Here is a 23,481-nt window from a genome sequence, read left to right on the forward strand (position 1 = left end):
GAAGAAACTTTTTTCTAGCTATTGCAAGTAATACTGTGTTGCTGAAAATTTGTTAAATGTAAAAGAATGTAAAGTCCATCATCCCAATCACCTAGCAGCATCTCTGATAACATTTTGATATATTTCTTTTTAGTCTGTCTTTTTACCTTTTTTCCATCTCTGAGTTTAAAGAATTATGATCTCCCTTTATTTAACTCCCCCCCAACAATTTTTTCTACTTTAAAAAAGGTTTTATTGGTGGCCTTGAAAATCCTTTAAAGTCGTTTTAATAGAGCTGACCAGGAAATAATTCCAAGTACCAAAAAAAAAAAAAAAAAAAAAAAAAAAAGATGTCTGTGTTTATTTGAGTTTTTATTAAGGAAAAAACTTCTTAACTCTATGATGTGGAAGCAATTTTTTTTGAGCTTTGTTTGCAGCGTGGGGGTAGATCTCAGAAACCAGGTCATTGTCGATCTGATTTTCTCTGGAGATGATGCTATCCCATTTAGAACAGCTCACTGAACCCTGATGTCTATGGTCGCTTTCGAATTCAGCAGCTGGAAATGAACCATTTGTGTTTGATTCTGTTTGGCTGATAAAATACAGCAAATAAAATCCACTCAAATGGCATCTTTGAAAAAATTTGCTCTGCTGAGCAACTGAACTTCAGTGAAGATCCTTATACTCTTCTGGTTCACCTTTGCCTTGGGAATGCCAATATCCCAGAACCAGTTTCTTTTGAGGATAGAAATAATGCTGTGATTTCATCAATTCTCAGATCATCAATTAATATGATATGTACTCTATCATGTATGCACATATGTAATATCTAACTTTAGTTTTCAGTTCTCCCCTGAACCATAATCCCACATTTCCAACTGCTTAGGTGGCATTTCCAAGTGGGGAAGTAAGCCTAACTTCCATACTTACTAATTCTGCAATGTAGTTACTTAGCTGAATAGCCTATTGGGTAATTAGGTTAACAATGTTGAGCTTCAGATTCTTCATCTCTTAAAAGGGATATTAATGGTATCCAGATCGTAGGGGTGTTGTGAGGATTAATTGAGATTAGGCATGTGAAGTGCTCAGGGCTGCAGCTCACTAATTGTAAGGTCGCATTAAGTGCAAAGATGCCTGGAGATATGATGATGGTGTCCCAAAGGCACTTCCAACTTAATATGCCTAAACCTAAACTCACATTTTGCCACATCTCCACCCATCCTGCAACCTCCCCCTGAAATATCCTTCCTCTTCCTTGTCCTGTTTAGTCACTACAGAACTCCATCTCTCAACAGTCAACTAGCTAACCTCTCAAAGACATGGACTACCTACATCTGAATCACTAGAAGCGATAATAAAAATGGACATTCCTGGCCAGGTGCGGTGGCTCACGCCTGTAGTTCCAGCAATTTGGGAGGCCAAGGCAGGTGGATCACCTGAGATTGGGAGTTTGAGTCCAGCTTGACAAACATGGAGAAACCCTGTCTCTACTAAAAAATACAAAATTGACAAGGCATGGTGGTGCATGCCTGTAATCCCAGCTACTCGGGAAGGCTGAGGCAGGAGAATCGCTTGAACCCGGAAGGCAAGGGTTGCGGTGAGCCGAGATCGTGCCATTGCACTCCAGCCTGGGCAACAAGAGCGAAACTCCATTTCAAAAAAAAAAAAGGTACATTCCTAAATCCCACAGGCTTTGCAAACCTGTGCTCTAGGATAGGAGTTCAGTGCTTATTTGTTTTTCAACGCAAAACTTTCTATGAAGACATTTCAAACATGTGCAGGGAGACAGGACTACACTGTTCCTTTGTTTTTACAGACAAGTCACTGAGGACAACTGAAGCCCTTTTAGAAAAATATTTATTGGTCAAAACACAATACTCCCTAATATTTCTTTTTAAATGTGCATCAAAAGACACTATCAGTGTAATAGCTAGAACATAAAAAGGTAACCCATAGAATAGGAAAAAATATTTGCAAATTGTATATCTGATAAGGGATTGATATCCAGAATATATACAGAACTCCTAAAACCTAACAACAACAACAACCACAACAACAACAAAAAGAAAACCCAAACAACCCAAATGTAAAATGGCCAAAAGACATGCATATCCACTTCTCAAAAGAAGAAACACAATTGGCCAATAAGCAGGTAAAAAGTGCTCAATACCACTAATCATTACAGAAATGCAAATCAAAACTGCAATGAGATACCACCTCATACCCAGTAGGATGGCTACTACTAGAAAAACAAAACAAGTATTGGTGAGGATGTGGAGAAACTGGAACCCTTGTGCCCTGTTGGTGGGAATGCAAATGGGACTGTGGAAAACAGTATGGTTGTTTCTCAATAATTAAAAATAGAATTGACATATGATCCAATTATTTCACTTCTGCATATATGCCCCAAAAAAACCAAAGTCTCAAAACAGTCAAAATGCTGAGACAACTCAAGTGTCCACTGAAAGATGAATGGATGAGCAAAATGTGGTACCTGAATACAATGGAATAAATATTCCTTAAAAAAGAATACAATTTTGACACATGCTAAACCACGGATAGATATTATGCTAAGTGAAATAAGCTAGTCACAAAAAGACAAACACTGTATGATTCCACTTAGATGAGGTATTTAGAGTAGTCAAAATCATAAAGACGAAATGTAGAATGGTGGTTGCCAGGGGCTGGGGAAAAGGGGGATGAAGGGTTTTTGTTTAGTGGGTAGAGAGTTGCAGTTTTACAAAAGAGCTTTGGAGACAGATGGTGGTAATGGTTGTATCACGTGATGAATGCATTTAATACCACTGAACCATACACTTAAAAATGTGAAGATGGCAAATTTTATGCTATGTATATTTTATCACAATAAGGAGGAAAGACAATCCCGTCTTCCAATTCTTCTAACATGTAAAACGAAACCAGCAGAGACCTGCCTGTTTTTCAACACTGTAGTGCTGAGAATGAAATCACACAGGGACTGGGGATCCTGAGAGCTGAAAACTGAGGCTTCTATTCTAAGGAAATTGGACTTTTCCATAAATGTATACTCAGAATTGTACATGAAAATCAATTAAAATAAAAACACAAACTATCCCACTGTGTCTTGAAATATTAGGCTCTTTGGAGTTCTAGGGACGTTGTTTAATTTAAATCTGGCATAAGTGCGACGCTTGCAGTTTTGCCCCCATGCCAAAACGGCTTGGAGGACATCAGCTTCTGATGACTGAGCATTTGTAAATCTAAATCTGTCTCCACTCATTTCAGCTTCAGCTCCCTCTTCTAGGGCGGACGTTCTTAAAATTTGATTAGGGCATATCAGAGTCACCTGAAGAGCTTGTTAAACCACGCAGATCTTCAGACCCCTCCTTACAGAGATTCTGATTCAACTGGCTCAGTGGGGCTCAGCAATCTACATTTTTATTAGCACCTATTCTGATTCAGACTCAGGCTACCTTGAGAAGCATTCGTCTAGAATCCTGGGGTCACTGACGCTCATCCACCTTTGGTTCACCAGAGTCCCACAAGGCACAACAGATCTGTGCCTGAAAAATCCCATCTGTGTTGATGTTTACACATCAAACTCTCTTTTCTGATTTGTCTGATAATTTATCTCCATTTACTATGAATTTCAATAAACAGTAAAACTTAGCTTTCAAGTTTTTCTCTGCCTATGCCTTTCTTCAAAAAATTATGGATTCCAAAGGCAAGCATTTGGTCTGTCTACTCTGTATATGCCTATCCCAATAAAACGTGTTTCTTGAACTCCTTTAAAATAGTTTTCAGCTCTGTTGCACAATGAATAGTGTGTTGGACTTCTGAAACAGTAGTTCTCAAATATTTATGTGTCTCAAAATCACATCGTGTGGCGTGGTTGGAGGAATGATGCTTATTATAATGAAGATTCACAGTCTCCATAGCTAGAGAGAAAGCCTTGTGCTGGGTCCAGGAATCTGCATTTTGACAGGTAATCATGTGATTCAGGTACAGCTAGTCCATTGGCCAGGCTTGGAGGCACCCAATTTGGGGGCATGATTCTAAATCCTTTCTGCAAAACTGACAGTTGTTTGTATGTGTGGTTTATCTGAGTTTTCTTAAGTGTTTGACACAAATAAAAGAAACTCAGAACTAGTTCAGAGATCAAAGAATTCAACCGCTTCACTTGTTAGATGGGGAAACTAGAAAGTGACTTGGAGAGGTGACATGACTCGTCCCAGGACACAGCTAGCTAATGCTCGAGCCCAGACTCAAACCCAGCTGGGACTGTCATTTGACCATAATCCAAAGCCCGTCTGGTGTTCAAGACTCTCCCAGAAAATTACAACCCATAATTTCACTGACCCTGGTGTGCATGCACGTGGCTTTGCTAGGCAGCAGATGTTACTGAAACGTGTGGGTGGAGCAGTGAGACCCAGCAGCTGAGCCACGTGCTCTGGATGTTCTAAGTCAAGGCCTGCTGGATTCTAGGGTGTTGGGGGGAATGTTCTAAAGCTGAGCAATTCAGGAGCAGATGAGGTTACCTTCCTCAACTTTCCAGAGGGATGGAATCTTCTATAGATGCTGGATGTGGTGAAGGACGACAATGACTTTTTTTTTTAAAAGGCTCGGTGGTAGGTACATGAAGATTTCATTGTATTATTATTATTCCTTAAACAGCAATATATTTCATAATGAAAAATGTAAAAAGGAAACAAGAGATGTGAAAAGGAAGGAAAAGGCCTATGAGTGTGGTGACGTGGACACTTGAAAGACCGCAGTCTCGTGGTGGGATGTTGAGGGGGACACAACCAACACAAAGTTGATCAGATCTTGGTGTAGTTCTGTGGTGGTAATTCTCATATTTTGGTTTTCATCATCATCTGAGGAGTTGAAGTTGTGTCTCATACCGTCCACCAAGAAAAATTCCAAATACTAACAAACGCAACCAAAATAGAAAACACAAGATAATTATCTTGTAATACCAGAACGATGAAAGACTTTTGAATTACGTCTCACAATTCAAAAGCCATAAGAAAATGGTTGATGTATCTCACTACAAAAAAGATAAAATCTGCATGGAAAAAAAAAGCATCATGAGCAAGTTCAAAAGACAACAAAAGAAATAGGGAAAATATTTGTAACCACATCACAAAAGGCTCATCTGTCCAATATACAAATGAATAAGAAAAAGACCAACAAACCAACAGAAATATTAATAAAAGTAAAAAGAATTGATGATGGCTCTTAAGTATATAAATATGGCCAAAATTTACTGAAAATAAGTGCAAATTTATATCTCAGCATACTTTTTACCTATTATCTTAGCAAAATTTTGAAAGATTAATTACACATTGTATTGCCAAAACTTTGGAGAAATAAGCTCTCTCATGCACTGATGGGTAAGTACAAATTTCTTTTGGAGGGAGATTTGGCGATATCTGTTAAAATTGCAACTATGACCCACTCTTTCAAGAAATTTATTCTACATTGAATGTGACGCAATCCAAAGATATTCACTGCAGCTTTGTTTGCAATAGCAAAAGACTGGAAACAACCTAAATGTCCAACAGTAGAGGCCTGACCAAATAAAATATGGTATATTTGCATAATGAACGATTATGACTCTATAAAAATAACTTGATGGCTCTTTATGCATTAATAAAGAAAGATTCAGAAACATATTGGAGGGATACACAGAGCAAATGTGGTTACCATGGAAGGGTACTAGATGAGGAATAGTGTGGAGGGAAAACTTTTCACTGTTTTTCTTTTTCTGTACCTTTTTATTTTTGAAGTATATAAATATCTTATCTATTCAAAATTTAATTTAGGCCGGGTATAGTGACTCACTCCTGTAATCCCAGCACTTTGAGAGGCTGAGGCAGGAGAATGGCTTGAGCCTTCTGAATTTGAAATCAACCTGGGTAACACGACAAAACCTCGTCTCTACACGAAACACAACAATTAGCCAGGTGTGGTGGGACACGCCTATAGTCCCAGCTACTCAGGAGGCTGAGGAGGGATGATCACCTGAGCCCAGGGAAGTCCAGGCTGCAGTAAGCTATGATTACACTGCTGTACTCCAAACTGGGTGTCAGAGTGAGACCCTGTCTGAAAAAACAAACAAACAAACAAACAAACAAAAAAACCAATTACTTAAATAATTAATCAAGGAGCCTGTTAAACATGTATGTGGTTTCCCCAAATATTAACTCTAATGAAATTAAATCTCCAGGAATGAGAACTGCTATGCTCTCATCCCTAAGGGTATATTGAATTATTTCTTTAAAAATGACTTGTGGCTGGGTGCAGTGGCTCATGCCTGTAATCCCAGCACTTTGGAAGGCCGAAGCAGGAGGATCACCTGAGCTCAGAAGTTCAAAATCTGCCTGTTCAACATGGTGAGACCCCATCTCTACAAAAACACAAAAATTAGCTGGGCGTGTTGGTGTGCACCTGTAATCCCAGCTACTCAGGAGGCTGAGGCAGGAGAACTGCTTGAACCTGGAGGTGGAGGTTGCAGTGGGGCGAGACTGCGCCATTGCACTCCAGCATGAGCAACAAGAGTGAAACTCCAGCTCCAAAAAAAAAAAAAAAAAATACTTGTACTCCTTCAGCTCTAGTTTCTGAGTTTAAAGTAACAATGCAAAGCATCCCCCACATAGGAGATTGAGTATAGAGTGAATCTGCCATCTGCCCAAGTTTTCTAAGATGGATGTTACAATTATTATATGGCTTCCAGAAAACAATTTGTACAATTTATGGTCACGAATGGTTTCCATTTTTCTCTTTTTTTTTTTCGCTATTATATTTTTAAAAAGATTGAAAAAGAAAGAAAACAACCCATTTTGTACTCTGATTAATAGATGGAGGGAGAGAAAGTCAGCTAGGCATCAACCATTGTCTCCAACCATTATCATCTGCATTTGCGCTCATGGTCTGTCCAAAACGACAGTATATGTTGATTAAAAGACCTCGATGGAAACAAACAAAAATCCCAACCCCATGGCTAAACTGTAAAGTCATCAACAATGGATCTTTTCTGGTATCTATGAAAGTGGAAGACACAAATATTCTATGGCTCAGCAGCTGCAGTCTTTGGTGTATACCAAGAGAAATTCACTCACTCATTAATGAAAGAAGTGTTATTCATAGTAGCCCCAAAACAGGACATTACCCAAATGTCCAACAAGATTAGGAGAGAGACATCCATGTGTGGTGTGTTCCAACAATGAGAATGAAAGCACTGAAATTACATGCAACAATCTTGCAAACACAATGTTGAGCCAAAGAAGACAAAAAAGAAAAGAGTGTGGCTTTATTTCTATGTTAAAATAGCAGGCACCAAGAATCTACAGCTTTAGAAGTGCAGGAGGCGGGTGGAAGATATTGACTGAAAGAGGGTGTGGGGTGGGGTTCCAGGGATTGATGACCTGGATGATCGGTTTCTACAAAGCCATAATGCAGCATATTTAATATTTGTGAATTTTCTGCATTTTTGTTATACTTCAAAAGTTTAAAGAAATCATTCCAAGCCAGAATGAGCACTGGGGGAATGAGTTTTTCAGAAATCATAGACTCGGCTTCTAAATAAATGCTCTCCCAGCCCCTGCTGAGATGCCAAAGAGATTCCAAAGGCACAGACTGAAAGCGCAGAATGCTCACAGCCAAAATGACCAGGATTTCTATGCAGAAATCCGGGCTTTGATGCTTCAGAGGGGCCTCTGTCTCCCCCTACCAGACACAAAGCCAGCAGCAAGGCCTTCACAATGGGCTTGCAGAATAGCCGGAGAGGAGGTTATTTATTAAGCTGCAAGGAGAATACACCTGCAGTCACGTTTCCATGCAGGAATCTGTGACAACTGAAATGCCCCATATGAGCTAATTTTCTGGATAATCAAAATCCCCTCATTAAACAACTCTGTTATTGAAAATAAAATCATTTTTATTGAATTTAATCCTTTCTAAAATGGATTTCATGCATTCCCGACTTTTCGGAAGAGTCCACGGAATAGAATTTAATCTTTACAATAAATAACAACACTCACATTTAGGTACTGTCTATTTCCCATCCAAAATGCTTTCCATCAGATTTTCTCTCTTAGGTCCTATTATTATTCCCATCTTAGGTATGAGGCTATGAAGCATGAGAAACTCTCTCTCTGAAGTCTAAACTCCTAACCCCTGTGCTATCTTTTCTTTACAGCTTCAGCTATGGAGTCTGTGTTACACTCCACAATGCCAGCAGACACACAGGAATGCTAGCTGTAACTTGAATGATTTGAGTTCTCATTGCTTTTCTCCCATCTTTGCTTTCTCTTTCATCAATATTATACAGTTAGTTTTTTCATAAAGCTCCTACTAGCAAGCTACTGCTCACCACTCCCAGAAAACCTCCTACCTAAAATCAGATAAAAATCTTTGTTTTCACTACTTTAAACTCTCAGCCTTCTTGGATCTTTCTATTTGGTTAAAATATCCTATGGAGTTGGACAAACTTCTTTATCAGTCTAAGAAACCCCTCTGTTTCTGTGCATTTCAAAGCATCCTGGATTTGCTTTTTCTTAACCCAACTCAGAAGGAAACCTGGGATGCTCATTAGATTAACAAAAACAGCCCTCAACTGGGGCCCATCTGGACCACAGTCACTCTCCAGAAATACAACAATGGGAGCAGATAAGAACTGAGGCATGCCAAGAGTCAGTTTCTCTAAGGTTTATCACCCGCAGACCTGTGGAGAAAAGGAAACTGCCATCCTTACCCCGTTTTCAGGCTGACCAAGGCATCCTCTACTCCCTTCTGGTTAAATTTGGTCATGTACTGATGCATGTAGGGATAGTTATTCCGAATGTTTCTCTCCGTGCTTCCATTAGGCACTGTCCCAAATCGAAAAGGTGGGGAATAGTCATGAGGTCTCTGAAACTGGAGAGGGAACGAGAAAGGAAGAGAGAGAGCAAGAAAAGAAGGGAGGAGAGGGAGGAGAGAACAAATAAGAAATCAGTGATCATTTCGTCTGGTGTTAGGAGTTAAACACATGCATTAGGGCAGGATGACAATAAAATGTTACTTTTTGGTCTTTCTTTCTACTTAATCACATCTTCAGTCGGTCTGTGAGCTCCAGGAGGGTGGACCCAGCATCTGTTTTCTTCTGTACTATTGCTCAGGTCCTAGCACAGGGCCTGGCTGGGTGCTCCATAGATACTTGTTGAGTTGAACTTTTCAGTGCCATTATAGAGACTAGCACAGTGTTAGGCACACAGTCAGTGCTTAGAAATGCTGAATGAGCTGAACTTAAGGTAATACCTTAGTCCAGCCCATTTATCCGCTTCATGATGAAATTTTCTGTGATCTCCACCAATCACTCCCTTCTCTAAACTCCATTTATAATTACCTTCACCTCACCCAGAAAATGACTATATATTACCACTCATTCATTCTCCACTTACTCAGTCATTCATTCACTCCTGCAGGCACAATTTATCTAGTGCTTAATATTCCGCAGGCATAATTGCCAGTGCATGGCAGGTTCCATGAATACTTGTTGAGCCAGAGTCCCTGTTGATCTTTAGCTTTCAGGGATGCCCAGCACTCAGCTCTCAAGCCCCCCAGAAAGGCCTGCAGTCCATGCATCACCAGTCTTCCCCGATGGACTGGATGATTCTGTCTGTCTACCACTTCAATGTTTCAGGTGACTCAATCAGAGTCGAAGTCAAGAAAACTGGATCTGAGTTCCAGAAATACAGCTAAACACTAGAGATGGCACCGGGCTGTGGTTATAAGGGGGAGCTCGAACTGGCTGGTTGGAAAATCAGATTCTATCACACACAAGCTGCAGAACCCTAGATAACACATTCACTTCATGCTGCCTCCATTTATTTTCCATCTGTAGAATGGGGGGCCACCAGGAAGATCTCAACATACGTTTGTCAAGTAACTGGAATAGCGTCTGGACCACAGGAAGCATTCAAAAATAAATTTATGATTACCTTTTGTTATTGTCATTATGAGTGAAAAAGGAACCTGAACCTCACTTTTCTATGAAATATTGAATTCTGGAACTAGAAAGTAATAACAACAATGACTAACAGTTTTTGGGAACCTCGTCGGGTCCAGCACTATGCCAAGAACTTTACAAACATCAGGTCATTTAATCCTTACAAAACCATGCCAGGTGGTTAATCTTAGAGGCCCCTTCTTGCAGATGAGAAAACTGAGGCTCAGAGAGGTTGTGTGACTGATTTAAAATTATGTAACTACCAAGCAGTGGCCCAGAATTCAAACCTGGATGCGTCTGACCGCAGGCGGAGGTCTTAACTCTATCGTTCCTCAGAGACCATTGCTAGCGACTCTCTCCTCATCTAGACATAAAGATTTAAAGACCCCAGGAGGGGAAGAACACCCAGAAAATCAGTGTCAGAACCAGGACCACAATGCAGCAGACAGTCTCTCTAACTTCCAGACCAGTGTCTCTTCCATGGAACCAAGAACTGCCAGGGTAAGCATCCAGATTTACCCAACAGTCAGACCAGCTAGAAACATTATTCTTTTTTCCAGACTCACACCTCATTTCACCGTTAATTAAAATTTTCAGTTGAAAATCGTTTTCCCTAAATTAGGCATGCCACTACCTAATGAGCAGTCATAACTGGATTTGGGAGAAGTGGCCATTCATTGGACAAATGAGATCCTCCTGCCAGGGCGTGCCTTGTCCTGGGAGTATGTGCGTCCATGTGTGCATGTGTGTGTAGGTGAACAGGAAAATGCTTTTTGCAGTCACTCTGCCAAACAGTGCCTTAACTCATCACCAAAAGTTTAAAAGGCCAAGTCTAGGCTCATCCTCATGGCAGCCGCCTGCTTGGGAGGAGAGAGGGAATAATGCTGTTCATAAATCTCATTGTAGCAGCCGTTCCCAATCTCCAGAGACATCCGGAGATGGCCTATTTGACTAAATGCCTTACACTTCACTCCCCATCTGTTGCAGAGGAGCTGCATAGGTCTTTAAAAATTCACTTTCTTCCCTGCCTCTGGGTTGCGCAGTGAGAGAGACAGATATTCAGTCTCTGTGATGGTTTCCGCGCTTCTCTGGCCTGGATAGTACCATCACCCACACAAAATTCAGCCTGACACCAAGCTCCAGAAATCTTTTCCACTAGACTAAAGACTGTCAAACTTTTTAAAGCATGACTCACAATACGTTTCCCATCACCACTCCATACACACGCACAAAATTTCACAGAACTCATTCTTTCTGTGATGTACTCTGAGGTTATCCATTATGTTCTATTTTTTAAAAAATGTCTGCAATCCTTAGACTAATTTCATGGCTCACTAAAGAGTCATGACCTACAGCATGAAAAACAGTGAGGGGGCAAGGATGGCTCAACTCTTAAGTCCCAGGGTCAACATCCAGGACACACTCCGGGCTTCCTATGAGAATGATTCCTAGCAAGACTTTCTCCCAGAGAGTTCCACGTGCAAGCAGAAAGAAACCAATACGGGCTTTAGCAAAGGAAGAGGAAGGACAGAGGTCTTCATCGTCAGCAAGACCACAGAACAATGTAATCACAGTATCCGAGGTCAAGAGGAACTCCCCTGGCTTCTCTGCAGGGTTCCCTTGCTGTGTAGGTTAATTGGTTTCACCTGGCTTTGGACTTAGAGGCGACAAGTTCAGGTTCTCATCTGCTGCTTAGAAACTGCACCATTTGGAGCAACCATTCAAGCTCCTGAGCCACAATTTCTCTATCTGTAAATTGGAGATTGCTTTTGCAACAAATCTTAAAGTGCCTGAAAGAACACCTGGCATCCTCTAATGCTTGGGATAGATCACCTGTTGTTACCCACGCATCATTTCAGCTAAACAATGAAGCCAGGCTCCTTACAGTTTGGAGAACAGAGGATTATTTTCTAATTTTTTTTCCATCCAATATGGAGGCATGTCTGAAGGTCATGCGAGTGACTAAAACATGGCAAGCATTTGATGATGGAGGAGGTAGAGAGGCAACACTTGGAGATAAAATTTCCAGAAAAATGCAGCAATTAACCAAGACATTTTTTCTTTTTTTTTTTTTATGAACCAAAAGCTACACATTTATTAAAAATATCTATCTGTCTTCTGTGCCTGTAAATAAGGGACATCTGGCAACTGGAGCCCCTATTTCTAGTACAGTCTTCTGTTGGTGAAGTCCCACGTGCTTCTTGATGTGAGCAGCAAGCAGGTGTGTCCTTGAGCAAAGAGAGGATGAGCTGGGAGGAGGCCTGGCTGCCCGGACTGGGGCCACTTAGCAGCAGCAGCACAGTGCCCAGAGACAGCACGGCTCCTTGAGAACACATTCCTGGGCTCATCCACTGAGAGAAGTTCCCTCAATTCCCTCCATTGGTTGTCACAAAAGACCAACTCAGTGCAATAACATTTCAGGCCCCAGAAGCCAAGAATGGTTCGAGTCAGGCGATGATGAAGATGATGGAAGGAGTAGGAGGAGAAGGGAGGCAAAGAGAAAGGAGAGGGGGAGGAATGAGAGGGGGGAGTGGAAAGGAGGAGGGTAGAAGAAGGAAATAACACATTACAGGATCATCTAGCGTGTGCCAGGCATGGTGTGAGGATTATTTCTAATCCTCCTATCAACCTTGCCAGAAAGGAGATAATGTCTTCTCTTTTACAGGAAATTAAGCCTAGGGGGATATTGACATACAGAAGGCCAATCATATGGCAAGGGCAGGATTTGAACCCAGGTCCATTTGACCCCAAACATGATGTTGCTCTTTCCACAACATAAATCTGCCTCCCAGAGATGGATTTCCTCTATCAGAGTGATTCCCAACATTTTGGAAAGCATCCCTATCAACAATGTAATTTTCTCTTAATAATTCCTAGGGAAGCATCTTACCCATGAATTCACCTATTTATAATTTCAGTCCCAGCTCATCTGAGCGCACCATGGGCTCCAATACGATTCTTCACAGCAAGGACTAATGGCTTAAAAGCATTGTAAACCTGAGTTGTTACACAGGTATTCATGATAAACAAAAAACAAAAAACCAACCACAGTGTACAATAAATTGATTCAATATAGATTTTTTATTTTGCAGACTTTCTTGGTGTATCTTCTATTAATCTTCTGGGAGCATTTAGCTTATTTACTCCAGGAATTTTGCTGTTTATCTCATTGTATCAAACATTTAATTAAAAGAGCTATCAACTTGCCTCTAATGCTTTGAGCATGGAAACTGAGCTGTGTCTCTTGAGGATATGGTGTCTGTTACCGGGTGTTTCCAAGTCAGTGAAGGTCAGTCAAATTATCAGTGGTTTTAATTAGTTTTCCCACAAGTGGTCATGTTATTTAGACCCAAAACTATGTAGAGAGGATTTTCCCCATCTTGCCTTTGAAAATAGCAACAAAAAGCAAAATATGCTGCCAATCACTTTCTTGAAAAATCCTCTCTTCCAGGACATGGCTTCCCGCTGCTTCCACTATACCTCCAATCACTTCTAGGAATTGTACTTTTGATCCCATAAGGCGACGGAGTTGCATAATAGCACTTTGCGTCTGCAGAGGGATTCATATGCTACAAGGCACATTTACATATGTGGCTTTCTTTCATCCTCACTGCAACTGTGACTCCCAAATGTATAGAGCAGACAAAGCAGGCACCGTGAGGCAACATGGCTTTAAAAGCATTATATGGCTGGCGAGTGGCAGAGAGGAAACAGGCAGAGAGGAAACGCAACTTTTCTGACTCTAAACGCAGTGCGTTATCTGCTGCCTCTGAGATACCACCTGCTTTAAGCGGGGATCTTACAGTAGCTGACCCCAAGTGAAGGATTTGGGGGTGAGCATGATTTACTAGTAAAGGGTTCCAGGAGAAGTCAGCAGGGGAGCAGGATAGTTAGGAAAGACTGGAGAACAGGGAGAAACCGAAGGTCTGATTTAAGGTCAAGTCTCCATCTTAGTCCAGTTCTGCAGGGAGCTCCAGAGGGTGTGATTCGTATCTTAAAGTTTCTCCTGCTTCAAAGTGAGGGAACAGCTGGGCCTTTGTATTCTCACACCGATTAGTCTTTGGTTACAGGTGACCACAAAGACTGAGGGAACTTAAATTGCCAGGCATTTACCATTCCGGTGCCCCAAGGCAAAGGTCCGCTGAGGATCCCTGAAGTGAGGCTTTGTCAGCAAAGCATGGAAAGGTAGGGCTGGACACACAGGGCTGCAAAAGGGATCCCGGGAGATCCAGGTGGGGTATGCACAGTGTCCAGTATACCATTCACCCAGCAAGTATTCATTCACCCAACAAGAATGTCCTGAGCACCTCCTAAGTGCAAAACAACTCTGTCAAACTACATTCCTGAGGTTCTCTTCCCCCAGACAATTTTAGTCTCATCAGCTGTATCTACTTTATTATACTTATTCCTGCCCCAAATTTCCAAATTTGTTTCTTCCCTGATGTTTACTTGTGTACTGTTTATTTTTTCCTACTAGAATTTACGTTTCTTGGGAACCTGAGCTCATTCTGCCAAGTTTATTACAGTGCCAGGAAAGACTTCCCTGAGGAGGTCATGTCTTCCCTAAGGCCTGAAATTCCAGGAGCCAACCATGAGAAGATTGGGGAAGAACATTCTAGGCAGAGGGCATAAGAGGCACAAGGACACTGAGCTGAAAATCAACTTAGTGACAGGGATGGAGCAAGAGGAAGGCAATGTGGGCGCAGGTGAGATAACACAGGGCTTTGTGTGCCATGGTCACTACAGCGACCCTTACTCAAGCCTCAATCAGAAACCATCAGAGAGAGGCGAGCCACTCTCATGCCGCTGTGGAAATGATTCCATCTTTAACCCCAACCCCTCATCAGCTCTCTTGACAAGATTCTTTCAATCACAGTGTGTACCATGGATAAGCTGTAAAAGCTTTCCATGGATTGATTTTTCTATTCAGCAGTTTGTTGATGAATGCCAAAAGGATATATGTAGACTTATGTCAACCAGATATGTTAGTGAGGTTTTATAATGAGAGACAAATTATCCCCCCACACACGGAACAGAAAATCTTTGCGGTGCTGCAATCTCAACACTTGCTGAGCTTAGCAAGTCAGGATGTTTCCCGAACTAAAGTCTCAATAGCAAGTCAGGATGTTTCCTGAACTAAAGTCTCAATAGGAGGATGCACCCAGTTTACCTCTTTTCTTCCTCAATGTGCATTTCTGAATAGCTACTCAAACCCTGCAACCCTTGTTACATTTCATTTCAGTGGAGAATGAGAGAGCAGGTGTTTTTACTCCTGTCTTACTGCTGTGGGAAGTACAGCCCCATGAGGGAAGATTAGCGATATATCTGAGTAGAAGGAACCAGTGGGAAATTAAAAATAAAAAAAAAAAAAAACCTCTCTGCTCCTTTTGTGTGCCTTGAAGACATTTCAGGTGAGTCAGAAGCGCTGACGCTGAGACTGATTTGGCTGTATGGAAAAGAGGAGCTGTCAGACAACTTTATCTCTGGGTAGGGCTTAGAGATGACTTTTTTTCATGTCATAGATGAGGTACTCACAGCCTACAGTGCTCCTTCACCCCAATTTCTTCTCATCCAGGCAAATGGGCCTTCGTCAACATCACACTTTCGAAAGGATGAATTTCAACCTAAGCACTTGAGTCACAGGCCATTCACGAGCATCATCAGAAAGATCATATAAATAGGAAACACGACCACTCGGGGAAGCCATGCTTCCAAATTCGATCTGGAATCTTTTAGCTCTAGGAAAGCTAAGCTTAAGGTTGTGTTTCAAAAACCATAAGAAAGATGCCAATTTGAGTTAAAGGGAAAAAAACCTTCTGGTTTTTGTGTATTAGAGTTGATGGATCTCAATGAGAGGCACCCGGATCTCTTCCTCCTGAAAGGAGAGCAGTTAAGACCAACCCTCAGATAGAGATGAAAGCAAGGTGGCCTTACCTTTTTGTCACTGAGGCCAGTCACTTGGTCCACAAATTCCTCCTGGATCATGAAAGCAGCCAGATTGGCTGTGTAGCTGGCCAGGAATATAACAGCAAAGAAGGCCCATACGGATACCATGATCTTGCTGGTGGTCCCTTTAGGATTCTGCACAGGCACGGAGTTATTGAACACCAGGCCCCAAAGAAGCCATATAGCTTTTCCAATTGTAAAAGAAGGCCCATGGGGTGCTGCAGATGACAAAAAGGACATTCTCAGCATTTTCTGAAAAAAAACATCTATTTGTATGTGTATGAGAACCATGCAGCAGCCACCAGCAACACTGAAGGTTGCCGGAAGATGGAATTATATCATAGCTGTGTCCTGTGATTGCCCTAGAACCACAATAACTTATTTTTTCTTTAAAAATTAGCATTCTTCTCACATTTCTATCCAACTGGATTTTTGCCACATTTCTTTAAAAAAAGAAAGGAAACGAAAATGCTTATGCAAAATGGGGGTTTGAATAAGAAGTAGTGTTATGACCCGTTTTAAATTTGGATTTGATTGCCATGTGAGGAAACCAACCTTCTTAATAAGCATAAAGAGAGCCTGACAAAAATGTGTGCATGGGGACTGCTTCCAAATTCATTGGATGTGCTATCGTATAGGAACCATGCAATTTAGCAGGACTGATGTTTGGTATTCTAATCCGATTGTCCCTAGCAATTGCTCCTGTTCAAACTCAGATGTAAAGTGTGCACAACATAAGAATTAAACCAAACTAAAACCCTCTCCAAATGGAGACATTAAGGACTGGAACAATAGATCTTAATTCTTCCAACACTTCACAGATGGAAGACATTTCACTGCAGGGGCATCGAAAACGAACACTGATGTCATATCACAGCACTTTTTCCAGTATATCCTCGCAATAGCTATGCAGCCCTTTTAAGATTCTTAAATGTTCCTTGCAACAGACTTAACTAAAGAGACAGAACAACATGCCAAAATTCATGGAGATGGGACATATGCAGGCTGTAAAACACACATATTAGGGTTTTCAAGTCTTTGTTTTGCACGAGGAAAAGAAATCAGTTTATGCCCTCATTTCATAGGGAAGAAGATTTTCCTTTAACAGGAGGTTAACTTTTGTGTCATTTAAGTAAATGAAGGTATGAAAAAATGATCTACTCAGATGTCACCTGGCAATGCAAGCAGAGTGGGCAATAAATAAAGTGGCAGAAGCAAATTCACATTAATGGAAGTTACAAAGTGCTGGGCAGGAAGCCTAGGAAAAGCAAGCTCTCTGCACGTTGGAGGCCAAACCCAGGCTACAGCAGTACTTATAATATCCACGACACAACCCATTAAAGAGAAGGTAGTTAATTCTCATATTCTCAATCTCTCCTCTTTCTATTTGGCTAGTTTTATGATCTTCTGGGCTTATTCTCAAGAGGCAGGAAATTCTTGGGGGAAACTTAGAGTTAATCCTGTCAACTTTATGAACTGCTTAATTTTTTTAGGGATGCACGTTGATCAGAAATGACAGCTACTTGGGAATCAGATGTAGGCAGTTCAGAAAGATCGGTCCAAGACTTCTAGGAATTCTTGATTCATGAATACTATTACTGGGCCATATAACTTTCCCATAAAGTGCAGTGAAATGTAACAGAAAACCATTTTGTACAAAAAAACAAGAAACTGTCATTTCCCGAGAGCTGCCACAGCAGATGAGCTGGGAACAGAGCCTGGAGAGAATGGAAGGGCTGAGGAGTTTGCACAACTGATGCCGTCCTTTACAATAGTCTTTCTGGCATGCTTCAGTCAAAGGAGAACGTATTGCACAGGATGGGCTGTGGGTCGTTTTCACCTTCCAAAGTGCAACTCAGATTTACCTGCTTATCTGTATTTTCATTGTTCTTGACCAGTTCCAAGTCACTGCAATCCTTTCTCTTGGAAAAAGTGACACTTTCTTAACTGTTCTCCCCGTCCCTGCTTCCAACTGTCGTCCCCACAATCTGGATAGAGCAGCCCCAGTGGCTTTTTTGCTCTGTACATGTATGTCACCTCTCTCCCCACCTTTTTTTTTTTTCTTTTTTTTTTGAGATGGAGACTTGCTCTGTCACTCAGGCTGCAGTGCAGTGGCACAATCTCGGCTCACTGCAGCCTCCACTTCCCGGGTTCAAGGGATTCTCCTGTGTCAGCCTCCCGAGCAGCTGGGACTACAGGAGCATACCACCACGCCCAGCTAATTTTTGTATTTTTAGTAGAGATGCGGTTATGCCATATTGGCCAGGCTGGTCTCGAACTTCTTACCTCAAGTGATCTGCCGACCTCAGCCTCCCAAAGTGCTGGGATTCCAGGCATGAGCTACTGTGCCTGGCCTCCTCCATTGTATTTTGAAGAAAGTCTGACATGCTTACCATGGTCAATTGCCTATCTCTCTGATTTCGTCTTATACTATTGTCTCCCTCATTCACTGATGTCTTTTTATTTTATTTTTTAAGAGAGACAGGGTCTTGCTCTGCTGACTAGGCTAGAGTGCAGTGGTGTGATCATAGCTCACTGCAACCTCAATCTTCTGAGCTCAAGTAATTCTCCTACTTCAGCCTTCTGAGTAGCTGGGACTACAGGCACACATCATCATGCCTGGCTTACTTATTGATTGATTGATGGATTGACTGTAGAAATGAGGTCTTGCTATGTTATCCAGGCTGGTCTCAAACTCCTGACCTCAGGCAATCTTCCTGCCTTGGCCTCAAAAAGCCTTGAGATAACAAGCATGAGCCTCGGCCTTTTTCTGTTCCTTGAACACCTCAAGATTAATTTCAGCCTTTCTGCTTGCTGTTCCTTTTACATGAAATGATTGTAACTGTTTTTCACAGATACAATCGTACGTCACCCTTCAGGTCCTAGTTCAATGAACATCCTTTCCCACTGACCATCTTATCTAACGTAGTGTCTGCACCCCTTCACTATCATGTTACTATGTTTTCTTCTTCTTCTTCTTGGTATTTATTATAATCTGTGATTATTAATTTGTGTGTCTACATGTTATTTTCACAACTAAATTCTAAACTCCCTGAAAGAAAATCTCTATTTGATTTACCACATTATCTCTGGCAGCAGTATAGTGCCTCCTGGCACATAGTACCCATTTGATAAATATTCATCAGATAAATGTGTAAATTCACAACAGCACAAGCCCTGATTATGCAAATGTAAAGGACTATTGTATCACAGTAAAGTCACTCACAGAAACATCTCAGATTCCACCCTGTTGGAAATCTTCTTAGTGATTAAGTTACCCTTTAAATGAAGGCCTGCACTCTCCCATTAAACACAACAACATTATTTATAGCATTGTTTAGTATTTGGTTGATTGAAGATGGTTTATGTGGTAATCACCACTCTTCAATGGTGAGGAAGAAGTTGAAAGATTTCAATAAAACCAGGTTCCTAATAGATTCCCACGCCCTGTTGACTGTTTCCAACATTAAAACATCCAAGTAAAAAGAATATGTATCAATCACATTAAAGTGCTCTGCTTCTGGGGGGATATGAGACTTCAAGTTCCATCCTCTACCATATCAAGTCGTTTTTTGGGAAAGATATTTGGTCCTGACACTTTTCTGATAACACCCACTTAGAAGGTAGTGCCCACTGAGGAAAGCCCACTCAAAATGGCATAATGTGTATGACATAAACCCTGGCTAGAGTAGGATTCTTTTAATGAGTTATAGCCAACGAACGCCTCCCAATTTTATTTCCTATCTACTGATTGTCCCTTTATCAACTACAGTGCACTAAGATCAATGCACTTGGTCTTAGCACACTTAATTTCCTCTTGGCACCACCGAGAGGAAAATATAACTCTAGGAGGAAAGATATCACTTCATAGTTATATTTATTGTCAAACTAATGTAAATTGATTCAGTAGTTTGAGGAATGCTCTTAAACTAGATTTTATAAAGTCATTTTCTTTGCATAGACTGAAGTTGAAACCCATGACAATTTTAGCATTTCTTTTGACATGCATCTTTTAAATTAATTGCCAGAAAAGCTTCTTCAAATCTGCTTTCCCAACAAATTGAACATCAGTGGTTTCCACCTAACAACTATCGACTTCAGGTGATAACAAGATTAAAATATTTCATTCTGTTTTATCCTTCAGTCGAAGGACATAAACCATACTTTTCTGGCATTACAAGTAATATCAGTGACCAAACACCATTCGTACAATGGTACACCAATGCAGTATATTCTTTTCTGTGTGTGTGTGATGGAGTCTCGCTCTGTCACTCAGGCCGGAGTGCAGTGGCACAATCTCAACTCACTGCAACCTCTGCCTCCTGGTTTCAAGCGATTCTCCTGCCTCAGTCTCCCGAGGAGCTAGTATTACAGGTGTGTGCCACCATGCCCAGCAAATTTTTGTATTTTTAGTAGAGATGGGTTTTATCATACTGGTCAGGCTGGTTCTGAACTTCTGACCTCGTGATCCACCCACCTCGACCTCCCAAAGTGCTGGGATTACAGGCGTCAGCCACCACGCCTGGTCTAGAGTAATGTATTCTAAACCTGAAATGTTCATTAAAGGTAAATGAAATTGCATCAACATTGAATCATGCTCACGAAGGTATCCTTACCTTTCCCTTTGGCTAAGTTTCTGTTGTATCCAACAGGGCTGAAGTATTCAAAGACAAAAACAGCTATGGCAGAAACAATGAGCAGCATCACAAACATCATCACCCAGACAGAGGCGCTGAATGGTTCTGCAAATAAACAGATGGAGGAATGGAAAAGTGGTCAATTATCTCTTCCTCACTTCCAGCAGGAAGCGCAGACATCCATTTGCAGGCTCACCAAAAATATTTTCTCTAATTTGAATCTGATCCTTCAAAAGAAGCTAATCGTTTTTTATTTTTATTTTTATTTTTTAGATGTAGTTTCACTCACTGTGTCACACAGGCTGGAGTGCAGTGGTACAATTTCAGCTTGCTGCAACCTCTACCCCCAAATTCAAGCAATTCTCCTGCCTCAGCCTTCCGAGTAGCTGGGACTACAGGCATATGCCACCACACCTGGCTAATTTTTGTATTTTTAGTTGAGACAGGGTTTAGCCATGTTGCCCAGGCTGGTCTTGAACTCCTGATCTCAGGTGATCTGCCCACCTCGGCCTCCCAAAGTGCTGGGATTATAGGCATGAGCCACTGCTCCTGGCCAGCCAGTCATTTTTTATTCATCAATTTAAATCATTTTTTATTCTACAAAATATTTGAGGTATAAGATTGCATATAATATAATAAAAATAGACAAGAGCATAGGACATTTTACAAATTAGGTCAAGGATAATCAGAAGAAAAAAGAGTGATAAGAAAGAGGGAGCAAGTTAGAATGCAGATAGACTGACCATAGGTTCCTTCGCAATTATAGAACCATCCAGGGGGCTAAAGCTAGGAAGGAAAAAAGAAGACTAGGCCCTAATAGTTAACCATAGGCTCCTGCAAATTGTTGTGGTTTTTATTTTTATTTTCATTTTTATTTTTTCATGCTAGAAAGATGATATGCAGGGAATTCTGAAAATAAAGGGGAGAATTATAACCTGTTGGAAAAGAATCATAAAATCATGGATGACAGAAATATTGGAAAGTTATAATCTACCACACTCTCCATTTCACCTTCTGCCTCAGACAGATGAGATTGCTCTGCTTTATTAATCTTGTTGATGTTGGTAGCAGCCTTAAACGCAATTGAAAGTCAATTGAGAATATTATCTTCACATGATAATTCAATAAAAAAAGCATCACTTAAAGGGTAGAGGTAATAAAATAGTAGATGGATAGATGGTTATTTCCACTTAAAGTAGTTTTCATCAGCTCATTTGCATGTAACTTAAGCAGTAGGTGGATGCGTCAGAAGGGCAGGCCAAGTCATAAGGCTCTAAGTCTTATAACACTCTAGAAAGGTAAGAAATATTATGTAAAATAAGATTTCTATTCAACTTTATTGAGGATATGAAAATTAGCTGACCGAAGCCATTTTATTTATGGTACAGATTTGCTACAAATCAAGAGAAAATAAATTTTTTTTTTTTTTTTTTTTTTTTGAGGCGGAGTCTCGCTCTGTCACCCAGGCTGGAGTGCAGTGGCCGGATCTCAGCTCACTGCAAGCTCCGCCTCCCGGGTTCACGCCATTCTCCTGCCTCAGCCTCCCAAGTAGCTGGGACTACAGGCGCTCGCCACCTCGCCCGGCTAGTTTTTGTATTTTTAGTAGAGACGGGGTTTCACCGTGTTAGCCAGGATGGTCTCGATCTCCTGACCTCGTGATCCGCCCGTCTCGGCCTCCCAAAGTGCTGGGATTACAGGCTTGAGCCACCGCGCCCGGCCGAGAAAATAAATTTTTAAAATGAATACATCTCCACCTGAATGTATCATGGGGAAGAAACTGCCTATAGACACCAATGAACTTAAAACCCTTTTCCCCATAAGCAAATATTTTCTGAGGGTTAAAATAAGTCCGATAATACCTCTTGAATAGTAAACATATTATTTAAAATTGTTTTCCTAATGAAGCTACTTATAATAATAAAGAACTAGGTTGATAGCAGGCCATTTCTTATTAGAGTATGACTACTTAACACAGTTAGAAGTCATCACAAAATCCAATTTAATGAGCTTAATGTACAACAAGAAACTAATATGTCTGAACTTAACTTTGGCTATATTGGATAATTTAAAAGCTGTAAGGAATGCTTTCTAATGCAGTTTGATAGTGCAAATATATTAAAAACAACAGGTAACACAACTTAAATAACACAAGATGTGCTCCAAGAAATCAAGGAGACTGCAACTGAAATTTATTTTAAATTTAGCTTGAGTAATAAACAATACTATGTCCCTGAAATAACAGCACATTAATACTGAGTTGTATCCAAAAAGGAAATTAGATAAATAAATGATTAGGAGATTTAAAAGTACTTCATATTCAAGAATAGAGATAAAATAATTCTCCGAGTTGCATAGTGTGTCTTATCGGAGGAAGATCATTTTGACGAGTAAATGGGTATATACATGAAAGTGTTTGTTCGTGTGTGAGGCACACAATACACGACAATATATTGAGTGGAATAGCTGTTTGATTTCAGGATTAAAGCCAGAAATACTGGGGCAACAATACGCTGTCCATGGTTCAGAAAAGGGCATGCTGGTTTTTGAAAAAGCACATTTATTAATCTGGTAACTTCTATTTCTCTGCAGGCTGTGAAAACATTATTTTTAAACATTAGAAGGGACCATAACTGAATTATCCTATGTGCATGCAAGAAACTGTAAACCTGCAGTGAACTTTTTTTGGCAGGTGCATACTTGTCACTAACACACCAGTCAGAAAATCAGGCGGAAACTGATGAAGCAACTGATCCCAGATGTCTCGCCACTTGGAACTGACCACATCTGTTCCTTAACTTGTGAGCACAGCACAGATATGCTGCAGTACTATGGTTTTAGTAAAGTAAGTATGTATGACTGCCCCGAAATGTTGCTATTCAAAGATACCAAACACGTGAATGCATGCGTGCAGACACACGCTCCAAAACAAAGAAAAACATGAGAACATCG

The 23,481-nt window shown here is 40.8% G+C and overlaps 1 protein-coding gene across 2 annotated transcripts in view; it reads right to left on the bottom strand.

Annotated features, from left to right (window-relative positions):
• Positions 1-23,481, bottom strand: part of GRIN2A (glutamate ionotropic receptor NMDA type subunit 2A) — a 423,682-nt gene that overhangs the window by 52,253 nt on the left and 347,948 nt on the right. For both annotated transcript variants that reach the window (XM_010370261.2, XM_010370264.1), the window contains 3 exons: positions 20,512-20,637; positions 15,884-16,113; positions 8,717-8,877 (listed from right to left, as the gene is read on the bottom strand). In XM_010370261.2, coding sequence (XP_010368563.1) covers positions 8,717-8,877; positions 15,884-16,113; positions 20,512-20,637 — 517 coding nt within the window. The remainder of the gene's footprint in view (positions 1-8,716; positions 8,878-15,883; positions 16,114-20,511; positions 20,638-23,481) is intronic.

The sequence above is a fragment of the Rhinopithecus roxellana genome, chromosome 20, assembly GCF_007565055.1.
Source record: "Rhinopithecus roxellana isolate Shanxi Qingling chromosome 20, ASM756505v1, whole genome shotgun sequence".
Lineage (NCBI taxonomy): Eukaryota > Metazoa > Chordata > Mammalia > Primates > Cercopithecidae > Rhinopithecus > Rhinopithecus roxellana.